This window comes from Podarcis tiliguerta (assembly GCF_965153285.1).
Source record: "Podarcis tiliguerta genome assembly, chromosome: 8".
Lineage (NCBI taxonomy): Eukaryota > Metazoa > Chordata > Lepidosauria > Squamata > Lacertidae > Podarcis > Podarcis tiliguerta.
In genome coordinates this window covers 57,669,472-57,685,100 of record NC_139541.1, presented here as the reverse complement: position 1 = coordinate 57,685,100, position 15,629 = coordinate 57,669,472, and the positions used below count along the sequence as shown (strand labels likewise).

At 43.4% G+C, this 15,629-nt stretch overlaps 1 protein-coding gene across 3 annotated transcripts in view; it reads left to right on the top strand.

Moving 5' to 3' along the window:
- CSMD2 (CUB and Sushi multiple domains 2) overlaps positions 1-15,629 on the top strand; it is a 481,761-nt gene that overhangs the window by 154,662 nt on the left and 311,470 nt on the right. For all 3 annotated transcript variants that reach the window (XM_083453238.1, XM_083453235.1, XM_083453239.1), the window contains exon 5: positions 8,734-8,941. In XM_083453238.1, the coding sequence (XP_083309364.1) occupies positions 8,734-8,941 (208 nt within the window). The remainder of the gene's footprint in view (positions 1-8,733; positions 8,942-15,629) is intronic.

Genomic DNA, 15,629 nt, shown 5'->3' with positions numbered 1-15,629 from the left:
ATCGCTTCCTTCCACTGGATACCGTTATAATATTTTAAGGTGCACAGAGGGATTCCTCTTAATGATGCTATCCATGTACTAGATTCAGGCAGCAATTGTGGGGAAAGAGAGACAAGAGTAGTCCAGGAATCTCAGTGGATCCCACCTCCTTGGGGATCTCCCTTGCTGGAGCATTTAAGTTTGTGTCCAGCTTTTATGCAAACCCAATACCTTGCTCCAAACGTAGCCTCCAGATGACAAATGATTATCTGCAAGCTTTATTCAGGCTTCTGACTTCTATTTGTGGCTCCCCCTCTTTTTAAGACTGTTTGAAGTATTGGGAATAAGATACTGATGCAAGAATTCTCCTGCACAGTGTGGCCTAGTGCTTCACCATAAACTTCAGTATACCTACCTGTTGGATTCCAAGCCTTTATCAGCAGAAACTGGCAACTCTCCCAGGCACCCGGCTTGGAGTCCTGTTGACCTCCCGGTCTGCTCTCCCGGCAGGGACCAGGCAGAGGTCGCGATAGGCGATCCTTCTCAGTGTGAGAAGAACACACCGCTCTTTCCTGCCCCCCCCGGCAGGGGAAAGAGATAAGACAGAAACGTATTTACATGGCTTTATTCCTGTCTTTGCAGTGTTACAGAAAACATGTCTGCTCCCTTCAACCTCCAGCAGACGACTCAACAAGCACTTCCTGTGCAGCTCATATTACACTCTGAGCTAATTCCGGTGCTGTCTGTTTCCCACAGACACTCCCAACATCATGTGACTTTTCCAACCAATGAGCTTGCAGCATCATTGCTTCAATATCGTAACATCCTCCCCCATTTGATTCAATGTGTGCTGCGAGCAAAGCGTGATCCAGAGAAGAAAACAAACAGTTGTTATACATATAACACTCCCCTGTTGTTTCAGTTCCACCCTTGGAACTACCCGCCACTGGTTTCCCCAGTGTACCTCTCTGGTTGTCTGACTTCCAAGGAATGAGTGCATCTGCATTACCTTGGCTAGGGAATGTAGTGTTACGCTTAGCAACTCCCTGTTGTGTCTCTGTCTCTGACTTAGACACAGCTTTAACCTGTCTTGAGTTGTCAACAATAGTAACACATGCTACAGCTGAGTTAGCAAACTCAGGACTCTTTGGAGAACCAGTTCCAATAGTAAACAGTGGTTCATCCTTCACCTGTGAAGGTCTAGCCATTGTGTGAGATTTCCTCTCAATGACTGTGTCAACTGAGGTATTCGAGCTATCACTATCACTCTCAGTACCACTGTAATCAGTAAAATCATCATCATCATCTGAACTGTCCTCAGTGGGAAATGTGTGAACAATTACTCTCTCCTGTTCAGGAGCACTCTCTAGAAATTTTGTGAGAATCACTTGACCAGATTCAGACAAAATTACTCTGTAGAGACCCTTTTCATAACCCACAAAAATGCCTCTGGCATTCTTCACCCCATCTGGAGTTTCAGTCCTGACTTGAGATCCAAAAACCTTAAAATGCGCGACAGAAGGTTTTCTGTGGAACAGCTTTTCAAAAGGAGAACATTCCATGCCTTTGGAAACCTTTCTCACCCAACAGTAACAATAACATGATAGAGATTCAGCCCAAAACTCATGTGGCAAACGTGAACTCAGCAATTGCGCCTTCATCCCATTTTGCAATTCTTTGTTCACTTGCACACAGACACTTCTGTTCCATGCATCTGCTGAAACAGCAATCTTGTGCCTTATTCCTTTCTTATGCAGGAAATCCTGAAAATCCTGTAAAAGAAAAACTGGCTTTTCATCTGTGAAAAGACAATCAATGTTAGCATCATGAATACTCTTAACCTTGCCACAAAACTCTTTAAACCTTTCTAAGGCTTCTTTTGGTTTGTTCAACATGTAAATCCACACGTAATGAGAGAAATGATCCACACACACAAGATAATATCTTGCATTGCCTCTAGACGGTGCTAGAGGACCAATCACATCAGCATACACTCGCTGAAAAGCTTTAGTTTCTCTTTTCGTCTCCTTGACGTTATTCGTCGTACCTGCAAGAGAGATCATGTTAGATTCTGAAGCATTACATTTTATGCAATCACTTTCATCAAAAGTCAACAAATACAGTCCATCTTTCTCTCTGGCAGAAAGATACAGCTCTCCATCTTTGAAGATTTTGCAGCTTTCTTCATCATAGGACAATTTCAGTCCTTTCTTTGTGATCTGCGACACACTCAGCAGATTGTACTTTAAATCAGGAACCAAGTACACATTGTTTATAGTCAAGTTCAGACTTTCAAGATACACAGTCCCAAACCCGATCGCTTTCAGCTCCTGACCATTGGCCAGTTTCACAATGAAGCTTTGCTTCTTAAACGTTGAAAACAGTCCTCGGCGCGACGTCATGTGTTGCGTGCAACCCGTGTCAATAACAAAAGCGTTCTCCATTGAAATTTCGGCTTTTGTTGACAGCAATGCCTTTCCAGGTTTCATCTGGGACTTGGTACGACTTTTGCCTGACGCCTCAGGCTTTGCAGAGCTCCCCTTAGCTCCTTTCTGTTGACGTGGCTTCTTACAGTTCCGCTGAAGATGCCCAGTCTGTCCACAATTAAAACAACGGACAACGTTCAAAGCAACAGCCTGTTCTTCACTTGCAATAGCAGTGGGGGTGTCAGGATTCCGAGCTTCTCTCCCCCTGTCTTTGACATCTATTGCAGCAAGTCTGTCCCTTTCATTCAGAACGACTGAACAGATTCTTTCCACCGTTAAATCGGCCGCTGGTAGGGAACCAAGCTGACTTGCAACGGTTTTATAAGTCCGATTAAGGCTGTTAATTATCATGAAGCAGAATATCTCTTCCTGTAGAGGGAAATTGCGTTGCACCATCTGCTGGCGTAAGAATTTCATCTCTGTCAAATGCGCTTGCACATCTCCATCAGGCGCTAGCCTCAGATTGGTCAGCTTTTCAAAATGCAGCAACGCTGAAGAACCAGCATCTCTTTGATGTATTCTACGCAGCGTTTCCCAAATCTCACGTGCGTATTCCAAATCCTGAACATGCACGAGTTGATCATCTGAGATACACAGAATTATGGCCGTCCTGGCTCTGACATTCTGTGAATTCCAACCTGGCGTTGGTGCAGCAGGGATGGGGTTCTCAATCACCCTAAAAATCCTCTGATTCTGTAGCAGGGCTTTCATCTTTACAGACCATGAGGCATAATTGTCATTAGTCAGTGGAGGTGGGTAAGGTAAGCCTCCCCCCTTCTTGGTATCCATTTTGAATCCAAGCCTCAGCTCTCTCTATCGAGCCTTGTAAAATCCAAGAGTCTATTGGCACCTGGCAGCTCTGGAAAGTCCCTCCAAGAGCAGTTAGTCAAAGACAAAACAAACGCTGGAATGTTTACCCAGTGTTTTTCCAACCTCTTCGCAGTCCCAGCCTCTTCCGGTGGCCAGTGATTTTCGACTTCCTTTTCAAGCTAACTATCTCCGAAGTAGCTGAAAAGATTGACGTCTCGTTGCTTAGCAACTGGACATTCCAAACTTGAACAACAAGCCTCTTATCTAGGCCCTGGTATGCGAAGTATGTGGCTCTCTCTCAGTGCCGTTTCTAATCCAAGAAACAGCTCTTGTGAACCAGAGAATCTTCAATCTGCGTTCACCCTTTTAGCCCATTAAATCAGCATACCTTGGGGGTTCCGTTGCTCGTTAGCTTATCAGCAAAAATGATTGCTCCGGTTCTCTGCCGGTCTTGCAGCTTCCATCCGCCCGCTACCATATCTTCCCTTATCTTTTAGCAGAGGATGAAGTTACGATCCACCAACCTCTTTCGCTGCTTTCATGGAATGAAACCATCCTCTGCTACCATATGTTGGATTCCAAGCCTTTATCAGCAGAAACTGGCAACTCTCCCAGGCACCCGGCTTGGAGTCCTGTTGACCTCCCGGTCTGCTCTACCGGCAGGGACCAGGCAGAGGTCGCGATAGGCGATCCTTCTCAGCGTGAGAAGAACACACCGCTCTTTCCTGCCCCCCCGGCAGGGGAAAGAGATAAGACAGAAACGTATTTACATGGCTTTATTCCTGTCTTTGCAGTGTTACAGAAAACATGTCTGCTCTCCTCAACCTCCAGCAGACGACTCAACAAGCACTTCCTGTGCAGCTCATATTACACTCTGAGCTAATTCCGGTGCTGTCTGTTTCCCACAGACACTCCCAACATCATGTGACTTTTCCAACCAATGAGCTTGCAGCATCATTGCTTCAATATCGTAACATACCAACATTGCAATTCCAGAGATGCCAAATCCTGAGCACCTTTTGAACCAAGTTGTACCTGTTTGGACTGGCCTTTGGGGCTGTGGATTAGCTCAGCCCAAAGCCTTTGGCACAGATTATGCGGGAAATAATCAATATAGCATTGTGACAATATGCCCTGGTGGTAAATATTCCAGGACCAAGCCAGCTGTCTCATATTGTGAAAAGGAGAGCTCTGCTGATTTGACCAAGGATCAGTTGAGAGAAGGGATAGCCAACATGCTGCTCTCCAGAGATTGTTTTCCTACAACACTCAAGTTTCCTGACCATTGTGTCTGGAGCTGATGGGAACTGTAGTCCAGCAAACACTAGAGGGCACCATGTTGGATATCTCTGGTCTAGAGAAGAAAAAATTGGCAGAACCAAAGAAGCAGATGAAAGCTTGTCAAGTCATTGTGGGATAAGGTAAGGACAGTGCAGGGAACAGTGCAGGTTTACAGGTACATTTTTAAATCCCTTTGCTGGGTCTGACTGAAGGCCCATCTAGTCTGGATCCTGTTTCCTGCAGCGACCCAACAGCTATCCCAGGCAAGCAGGGCATGGAGGCAATAGCTCTCTGCTTGTTCCCCAGTAGTTGATGTTCAGCAGCAGGCTGCCTTGACTAATGGTGAACCTAGGTATTGTGGTTAGTACCCAATAATGCTTGCATACTTCATGAATATGTTTACTCATTTTTTAAAGATGTACAGTAAGCTCACAACTTACATCTGGGGATCATGCCTAAAGCCGAAATCATGCATAGTCAAAAACATATTGGATGCAATGCAGGTGGATGCCCGGCCCCTTTCCACCCCCTTTTATTTTTTTAAATTATTTTTTTAGAATATTTTGCCGAGATCCTGAAGCTGAATTTTCACAAGTTAAATTCACATAAATTGCAAGCTTGCAGCATATGACATCACAACAGCTTTGCCTAAAGTAGGAAGGCAATCTGATGAGCTGCTTCAATACCCTAATGAGAAGTGTATAGGGCTTAGTCTATAAGAGACTGATGTATACTAAAGATGGTATTGGGCCTTGCAAATATTTCCCTCTCTTCAGTTTGAAGAGGACACCCAGGGAGTGGATGTATTGGGGGGTGGGGGTGGGGAGTTAAGAGGCTGTTTTGCTGCTGGCATAGTATTGTGTGACCCCAAAGTTTCCAGATATAGGACTGATGAGTTTGACGCAACAGTGCTGTAAATGTTCAAGTGGAGATGACCTGTGCCTTCAACCAGAAGTCATTTGAAAATAAAATGGCAATATTTATCCTTGGGTTTTAAAGCTGCTTGAGACAAATAGGTGTTCACCATGTAAAGCTGGAGAGAGCCCCTTGACGAACGCATCTGCAATGCTGTTCTGTAGTGTGCATTGTAAAGTTAACAGGCTTTTGTTGGCGCCTTCTCAATAAATAGTGCCGCCTTTTGATGGCACTCCAACATCCTAAAGTGACACACTACCACAATGCAAGTCAAATTAATTCTTCACTTCCCTTTATCTTCTTCCCCATGTTTTTCGTCCTTGATCCTCCTACTTTATTTGCTCTAATAGCTTTGCGTTAATAGAGTCAGCTTGTACAGGAAGATAACCTGTGGCAAGCCACGGATCCCGTTCTCTTTCTGCACAGTAAATGCTGTCAGCTTTACTGAATGACTTTGTGTGTGTGTGTGTGTGTGTGTGTGTGTGTGTGTGTTTTACTTATTTAGAGGTGGGACCTGCAGCAAAACATTGCAGCGTGGAGTACAGTACTTTTGTTTTGGATTCCAACAACTCCAGTCCATGAAAAACCCTCCATTCAGGTTTTTCATGCCTCTGTCCTCATTTCACTGTTTTTGGGTCTGGTTATTTCCCCTTCAGTATTTCTGTCCTTCTGCAAACCTTGGGATTCCCCCAAGCCTGCTGATACCTCCCTTTTATGTGTGGGCGGTGCTGTTTTGGCTATACAAGCAGCAATAATCACAAACTGAACTTGGAACTAGATGAAACCCACCTAATATTAATAGTGATTTAATAGCAAAGGTGAGCAAATGCACCCATTCCGTTCCTGTATCATTCTTTACTGCTTAGCCCTCCCTTACATTCATTGCCAAACTCCTAATGCTTTGGGGATGAGGCCTTGGATATTGAAGAGATGATGGAGTTTGGGAGGAAGGGAGAGAATAATTTCCCTTGCACCAGCTCTGCAATTCTATGATATGTTTTCCAGTTCTGGTTCTTTGTTTTGATGCTCAGCTCTAACTTATTTGCAAAACTCCCACCTTCCTGCTCCCAGTCCCTGGTTCAGCCCTCAAAGACTGAGGAAAATGCTGCAACTCCTATCTCTGGGGACTAGAGATGCTTTGCTGTGAGATACTTACAGAACAAGAACCCAATTAATATTTTTCAACAATTGGTATCAACTGATGGCAATGAAGGCATTATTTTTGGTTGCTAACATAATATATTTCTGAAATATGGAAATGGGGGAGACTTGTGGTCTTTTCTCTTTTTTAATATGCATGTTAAGCAACGGAAAGGATTACATCCATGAATCAGTCATTTTTAAGTTGTTTTTAGCCATGGGCTATTACGAATAATTGCCAGTTACATATGCCACTTGGCACATGCACACACTCTATGGCATAAGCAACAATAAACTAAATAGAACCAAATATTAGACTGTGACTTGTCAAAAATTTAAATAGATTATGTTTTAAAAATGAAAATGTCCAACATGTCAACAAGAGATAACTCAAATTACCAAATTCTTCTGAAATGCTGTGGAATACAAGATTATTGTATATAGAATTCAACTTGCAGATAGCTAAATCAATCATTTGTCTATTCTTCTGTTTTCATTAAAGCTGCTGCTGCCTTGGTATTTTTGTGTTTTGCCACCTCGATGGAACACTTGTGAACTGTTTCCTTCAAGCTATGTTCAAGCACACTCCAGATGTCATTGCACTCCTATTTGTTGTTAGTTTTGTGAGCTTGTGGCTGAGAAGGGGTTTCAACCAAGGACAGTAGGCTTACATTATAGGCAGTAAAATGAGCATTGCATCCAACTCCACAACCAGCGTGATGAAAAACAAGGACAAAGCAAGCCATTTCATGGTGAAAGCTGCCTTGGGTGCTGTTTATGTTGAATGTCAGAATATAAGCTATTGCAAAAAGAACAATAGTGGTGAATTTTTTTCCAAAGCAGAATTGGTTTTTTGCCCTAGTGGAGGGTGGTCTCCCACTAACACACTAAAGCCCCATGCCCGAGTGGAGGGTCCTAATGCCCAGTGGCAAAGCACATTCTTTTCTTGCAGAAGATCTACAGTTCAGTCTCCAGTGTATTCCATTAGAAGAATCAGGTTCTATTTGGTGATAGAAAGGACTTCTGGCTTTAAACTCTGAAGAGCTGCTGACTGTCGGAGGAGGCAATACTGGACTCGGTGGACAAATAATCTGACCTGCTATAAGACAGCTTTCTATGTTCCTGATTCCACCCACCTTCCAGATTTGCCTGGTCTCTTCTTTCTGGTTCTATTGCTCCCTTCCAAGCTACATTTCTTCCCCCTTGCTATCACCTCCAAGGATTTTTACATTAAAAACAAACCAATACATCAGGGCGAAAGGTCACTCACATTTCTGCCATGTATCGTTTGAGCCTGAACTGCCTTGTGCTAAATGACTGTGTGTCGGAAAGAACCATATAGGCATAATATTTCAGCTTTGGCAAACTGTCACCACTTTGCTGTGCCCTCCCATGGGGATGAGCGATATACTTTCTTGATGGCATTTACAACCAAGCCCCCAACCTTGTAGAAGCCAGAAACACAAATAAGCAGACTAAGGACTCATCCAGCCCTTGCCCTGAAGCTTTTCTCCAAGGAAACCTAATCTTTACTGCTGAATTGGAGCAAATGTCAACTGAGTTTGGCGTTTGCTCCGATTTATCGCTAAAGAACGGGTTTTCCAGGGGAAAGTGGAGAGGCAAGGGAAAACTAATCAGACCTGTGCTTACTAGGCAAGGGACGAGCACAAGTTTGTATGAGCCCTAAAGTTGGATCCTGGAATATGTGTGAAGAAATATTAAATTTGCTTCTAAGCATGCACAGACTGCCTACCCCACACTATGAAGCACCGCCAGCCGCATTGTTTTAGAGCAGGTATTCCAAGACCTTATGAAACCAGAGTCTGGAGTTTGTCCTTAAGTTGTGGGTGGCTAGGGATGGTGGTGGGGCAGTTCCGTTTGACCCATTTCCACATCCATTTGCATATATTATCCTCATCCTCATCCTCTTCCTCCATGCAAAAATTGGTCTAGGTAACCACCCACTAAGAGTGCCTCAGTATTATATGCACTTCTGTGCAAACCATTTTGGTTGGAGAACTACATCTCAAAATCTGTAAGGAAGTGAGAATGACATAGGTTTGCCTGAAAATGCAAACTGAATACATCTTACTTCTAATTCAACTTCATATTTTGCCTTCAGCTGATGATGCCTGTGGTGGAACACTTCGGGGGCAGAGTGGGATTATTTCGACCCCCCATTATCCTTCGGAGTACAGCAACAATGCAGACTGCACGTGGACCATTCTAGCAGAGCCTGGGGACACCATCGCTTTGGTATTCCTGGATTTCCAACTAGAAGACGAATACGACTTTTTAGAGGTTACTGGAACTGAAGGGTCCTCCCTATGGTAAGATGACGGCTATGCTTTCTTATATCTGTGGGTTATCTGCCAGTATATCTCTCAGCTTTGGTGAATCTGTGGGGAAAGAAAACTCCAAGCCTCTACGTGTGTGTCCTTGCAGACTTAAATCAGACATATCTCTCAAGGCTTCCAAAATTAGTCTATTTTTAATGCAGTCTTTCATTCTCGTTGGTTGTTTTCTTTTAACACTGTTTTATGACCTGTATTATGTTTTATATTCTATTTCTGCACACCATTCGCATACACTTTGAATGTAGAACAGCAGATGAGTTCTGAAATAAAATAAATAAATAAAAGTAGAGGTATTTAAAAAGGGCATTGCGAGTCTTAAAAGCTGCAATATATCATAGTGGTTGAGGCAGCCTCTTTGATAGTCTGGGTCCAGATTTTTTTAAGGATTTGTGGGATGTATCTCACATTAGTTACACTCAGAGTAAACCCACTGAAATTAATGAACATGACTAATTTAGATTTATTTCAGTGGGTCTTCTTTTAGCATAGCTGATGTTGGATACAAACCTTTGCTGTTAGTGTTTGTGGAGTGCAGTTAAGTTCTGATTTTCCAGACTGCTCACATTGGCATACAGATTTAATTGTATCTGTGCATTTATGATTTTAACTCTGAAATGAAATGCAGTGTCATCTATGATGCACTAAAGTTTTGCACTTAAAGGGAAGATTTCATGATCAGGATTTGCAGCTTGTTATAGTCACTATTAAGATCTTTTTAAAGCATGCAGTAATGAGAAATATCTAGATATTTTTGATAGCTTGGTTAAGCTTTGCAGCAATGGGCTTCTGTCTTTGATACATGTCCTTGCTGATTATTTCCATAGCAGAGAGCTGGTTAAGTAGAATTTAAAGTGTAGGATGTAACGGTCCGTAACCTTGCTTTTTAGAATGGTGTGATTATTTTAAAATGGGTTGCTGCCTCTGTTATGGGAACTGTGGTGATCTTGCTAAAATTATGTTTGCTCTCAACTGTGGCTTGGGATGAACCTCAGGCTCCTGTAGACCAGTCAAGCTCCCTTCCCTCTGGAACACTACCATTGCCTCTGTCCAATTGTCTCTGTAACCATTGGGGGCGCTAGTTAAGCAATTAGGGTACACAATCCCTTGTTGACTGGGTGAAACTCTGAACTTCTGCCACAGCACCTCACCCCCTAGAAATTGTGAAGGGGAAGAAGATATTTGTACTGCTGGAGATGTCCCACTGTTTTAGATTAAGATGTACCAGCAGTAACAGGAGCCATAAGACTTTTGAAGCCAGGTGGTCTCAGTGTTGGTATGATGCTGTAACAGAGGTGCATCTTGCAGGTTTTCCATAGTCATCTGGTTAGCTGCTATGAGCACAGGATTGTGGACTAGATGGGTCATTAGCCTGATCCAGCAAGGCACTTCTTATGTTCTAATGTTGTTATGTTCAAATAAAATGGGGGTTCTTGCAAAGGCAATACAAATGTGTTTTGGGGAAGAACTCAAAGCAGATTTTTGTTTTCTAATTGCTCTGGAGGATTCTAGGTTGGGAAATAGAGTGAGACATGGAAACTTTAATTGCAATGAAATAATATTTAATCAAATATTAAATGGGAAGATGAAAGGAAGATACGTGAAGCAATTGGAAGCAGCCATGTGTCTTTTGTAGGATATTGCTTTTGCCTTAATTTCTAATGTGTAAGTGTACCCTGGGCCCGTGTGACATTGACAAAGTATTTTTTATCAAGGCCCCCACTTGGGCTGCAGCGGCTGCTGACTCCAGGGCTTTACATGCAGGATGGGAATGCAGTCTCTTCAAAGACAAGGTCTTCCTTTTGGGCTCTGATGGCAGGATTAGCATTTTGTCACCTATCTCTCCCGCTCTCCCCTCCTGCTGTGTTACAAGACACTGTGACTGAGAGATACCCAGAATAAAAGATGCAGAGAATCATTCATGAAGGAGTCTTAAAATAACACAGGTTCCATCTGCTTAGAGCAAAATAAATCAATCTTCTCTTGTAATCACAGTTGTGTTTCTTTTTTATTTCCTGCGGTAAATAATTCTCAGTGGTGAAAAAGAAAGCAACCTTTGCATTTGGGGCTGGACCTGTGCTTTCTTTCTGGAAGGGAAGGAGGACACAGAGGGCATGTCTTGATGTCTAAGAGGGTGCTTGTGAAGTATCTGAAGAAGAGAAACCAACTTGGGTGGAGTTTGGTGGCTGCCCAAATAAAATGCCACCATGGCAGTGGAAATGACACCACCACAATAAGCAGCCAGTATGTTGGGCTGAAACAAATCTACAGGTGGCTAAATTGGAGAAGGAATATGTTTTGTAAATTGGGGTGGGTGCGATGGAGGTCTTATTAGTGCCAGCAGCATTTGTCTTGGATGTCCAGTAGCTACCAACCCCCCCCCCCCAAAAAAAATGACTTGGAATGATGTTGAATCATGGCAGCCACCCACTGTCTGCCACTGGCAGAAGAACTTGCCTCCACCACAGATAGGCTTTGTGCTCCTCTCACACATTTCTTGAAATTTTGCAGGTATGGACAGCCCAGAGGTTTCACTTACTTCTAATATTTCAAGTTCCAAAGTCCTGTTGAACATACTGCTGCATTGATAAAAAGAGAGTATAAGTTCTGGCCCTTTGGTAGCTGTGGAATGAGCATCAGGAGCTGGGAGCCAGACACAGTAGAGTAGACACGTATGTTGCCCAGGAAAAATCCCAGCCTTATCCAAAAGCCAGGTCAGAGAGCCAGTGGTCAGCCTGGGTGAGTCACTCCAGAGCCTACAAACACTTTACCATCCAGGGGATGCTCCAACCTACAGCCTCAGTGGCTCACCAGATAGGACAGCAGAACACAGGCCTGCAGGTCCCCTGTTCTAGCCATGACAAATGCTGACACAGACTTGAAATCTCCAGTAACTGCAAACATTCTTTTTCTCAAACATTATGCTGTAAGTGAATTGTGGTAGTTAGATGGTGAAAAGGAGGTGGTGGAGGAGAGGAGCTCTCTTCCAATTGACCAGATCATCCTTTCCTTGCTTTGTCACTCATAACCAATCCTTAGTCATCGTAGGTGACGAGGCAATTTACAAGATGTTGGGGGGGGGGGTGGGAAGGCCATTATTTCTACACTCCAAATCCTCTCAGGAAGGGGAAAGGTTGTCAACTGCTGACATAATTAGAGATATTGCTGGGTATTAAATTAAAAGGTAATGTGTTTACCACAGTTGTGTCACCATCAGAAGTAAAGACGTATTCATGTAGCTAATTTTATACTTGCCTGACAAGCTGTTTGGGGGGAATTATAGTCTGAGTTGTTGCAAAGCTATTAATCTGGGATAGCTGCCATTTAACTCGTACCCAATTGTTTAATGTTCCTGGAGCTTGCATGAAAATTAGATGTTGCTCTTTTTAATGCAGAAATGGCATTTATTAGTGTACGTTAATACTTTAGGGGGCAGTCACTTTCATCTGGTGCTGGCAAACTTCACAAGCTATGAAGCTTCTGAGGCAATTCAGGCCTTTGGCTTGTCTTGGTGTAATGCTGGCAGCGAGTGTCTGTTGCAGGTAGGAGGGACGTGAGCTTCTCCCAACAGCCTTTCTGTCTGTCCCTAAGGACAGAAAAGAGCCCAAGTTTGCAGCTGGTCCTGAATATGGGGTGGTATTATGCTACCATCAGGGGAAGGGCTGTAGCTCTGTGGTAGAGCATCTGCTTTGCATGTGAAAGTCTCTGGTTTGATCCCTGGTATCTCCAGGTAGGGCTGGAAAAGACTGCCGCCTAAAACCTTAGGAAGCTGCTTGTAGCCATTGCAGCCAGTATTGAGTTAGGTGGACCAATGGTCTGACACAGTATAATGAGGCTTGCTATGTTCCTAGGCAGATTTCTTCTGGGTATTTTGGATCTGCAAAATCTTGGTTAACAGTGATTAAGACCACATCAAGTCATGTGACCAATTCATAGAATCATAGAGTTGGAAGAGACCACAAGGGCCATCGAGTCCAACCCCCTGCCAAGCAGGAAACACCATCAGAGCACTCCTGACATATGGTTGTCAAGCCTCTGCTTAAAGACCTCCAAAGAAGGAGACTCCACCACACTTCTTGGCAGCAAATTCCACTGTCGAACAGCTCTTACTGTCAGGAAGTTCTTCCTAATGTTTAGGTGGAATCTTCTTTCTTGTAGTTTGGATCCATTGCTCCGTGTCCGCTTCTCTGGAGCAGCAGAAAACAACCTTTCTCCCTCCTCTATTCTGATCTCTATAAGAACTTTCAGATTATATCCAGTGAATTGAAGTAGGGATGGGGAACCTGTGGGCCTCCAGATTTTGTTGGGTACAATTGGCCATTGGTACGCTGTCTGTGACTGATGGGTGTTGAACAGCATGGATGAGTCAGGGAGAAGACTAGCAGACATTCTTTCTGTTATGCTTATGCAGGACTTCTTCCTTGTGCATTATGCTATGTTAGTGGGTACTGTGTGCCCCCCCCCACCTAGGCACTAGCTGCCTTGGGCTGCCTTTGGCAAACCTCATTATTTGTAAGAGTCCCTTTTCAGAAAAGGGCCAGGTCTCTGTTGTCTAAAGTAAGCCAGAGGGCTGCCCTTTCCAGTCTACTGGCCTGGAGAATTCCCCATGATTTCAGCATAATTTAATTTCGTATTCACAAGAAACTAACTTCTCAAGTTCTAGGCGCAGACTTGGAAAAGGCTTTTCAAATTTTACTTTTGAAAGCTGCCAAAGAATACCCAGAGGTTGATAATTAAATTCAAATGATTCATTTCCCCCCTTCTTTTTCTAAGTAATTTTTGCCAGTGGGGGTGGGGGTGGAGTGGGCTGAGAGAGAGAAGAAATCTGGTGTTTTGTTTAAAATATGTTTATGATTCTGTTTCACAATACTGCTAGAAATCATTTCCCCTTTTGCCTTTTAATTTCCTTTATTAAAACAAAATAAGAGCCATGATTTTAATTATTAGCAACATGCCAGATAGACTCAAGGCCAAATTATGCATTCTGACTCAAATATTTAATAAGAATTATAAACAGCTATAATTAGGTCAAAAAAATCATAGAAAACACACAGAAAAATTTGAGCCATCCATGTAGCAAACTTGTGTTGGATGTGGTGCCATGCTTCAGGATGGAAGAGGCACGACCATAACTGGAGGCAGCATAAAATCAAAGAATTGTAGGGTTGGAGGAATCACAACTGAAAAAAATCCCTGACTGATAGCCACCCAACCTCTATTTAAAAACCTCTAAAAATGAGTCCTCCACCCTCTGAGGTTGTCTGTCCCACTGTGGAACAGCTCTTACCATCAGAACGTTCTTCCTAAAATTTTGTCGGAATATCCTTTCCTGTCATTTTAATCCATTGGTTTGGGTCCTACATTCTGGAGCAGCAGAAAACAAACTTGCTCCATCTGCTATGTGACAGCCCTTCAGATATTTGAAGATGGATAGCATATCACCTCTCAGCCTTCTCTTCTCCAGTCTAAATGTACCCAACTCTCTCAACGATTCCTCATAAGTCTTGGTTTCCAGACACTTGAACATCCTGGTCACCCTCCTCTGTACATGTTCCAGCTTGCCAATATTATCCTTAAAATGTGGTGCCCAGAACGGGACACAGTACATCAGGTGTAGTCTGACCAAGGCAGAATAGAGCAGCGCTATTACTTCCCTTGATCAGGATACTATACTTCTGTTGATGCAGCCTAGAGTGGCCCTAGAGTGGCATTAGCCTTTTTTCTTCTGCTGCTTCACACAGTTGACTCATGCTAAACTTGTGGTCTCTTAAAAACCCCATATTCTTTCCACATGCATTGTTGTCAAGTCATATTTTTCCTCCACAAATTGAGAACCTTACATTTGCTCCTAATGGAATTTGTTTTGTTAGTTTTGGCCCAGTTCTCCAATCTTGAATCCCAGTTCTGCCTTCTGCAGCATTAGCTACCTCTCCCTGGTTGGTGTCATCCTGCATCCAAGTCATTTATAAAGATGTTGAACAACATTGAGTCCTGGAAGAAACCCTGCGGCATCCCACTTGTCACTCTTTTCCAGAAAGAGGAGGAAGCATCTGTACGCAAACAGCTCGGCAGAAGTTTTTAAGCCTGGAGACAACAAGAAAGAACTGGCAGTGTGCTCGTAGCTCATTCTTGAGCTAGGACAATTTTACAGTGCCAGGTGGGATGTGTTTTGTCTCTGCCCCTCCTCATCTTTCCAAAGACATGAGCTGCTTTAGTAGTCTCCTTATGTGACAGTCCTTATGTGACAATCCAAGCAAGGCCCTCCAGCTGCCAATTTCCTTCTGGTAGAAAAAACCAATGTGCCTGGGCTGCGTGGCCAAAGTTCCAAGTCTGAGATCCCAGCTACCTTAAATCTCTCAGAATTCACATCCAGAATAACCCCCTCCCCCCAAAAGAAGGGCTTGCCTTATGAGACTCCATCACACACACAAAAGTCTTGCCTTAACCCACTTTTGTGTCAGGACTCACAACTGACATAGCAGGGCATCGCATCAATACATGCCTTCTAGATTTGGGAACCAAGGTTTGGAAGAAAAATGGGCACTTACAGGCAAGTCTTACAGCTTCTACATTTCCCATTTATTAGTGTTGTTGTTGTTTTCAAGGCTGCTACTGGCAGATTAGTAGTGACTAAATCATGTACCCTGCTAAGTCATTAGTCAAC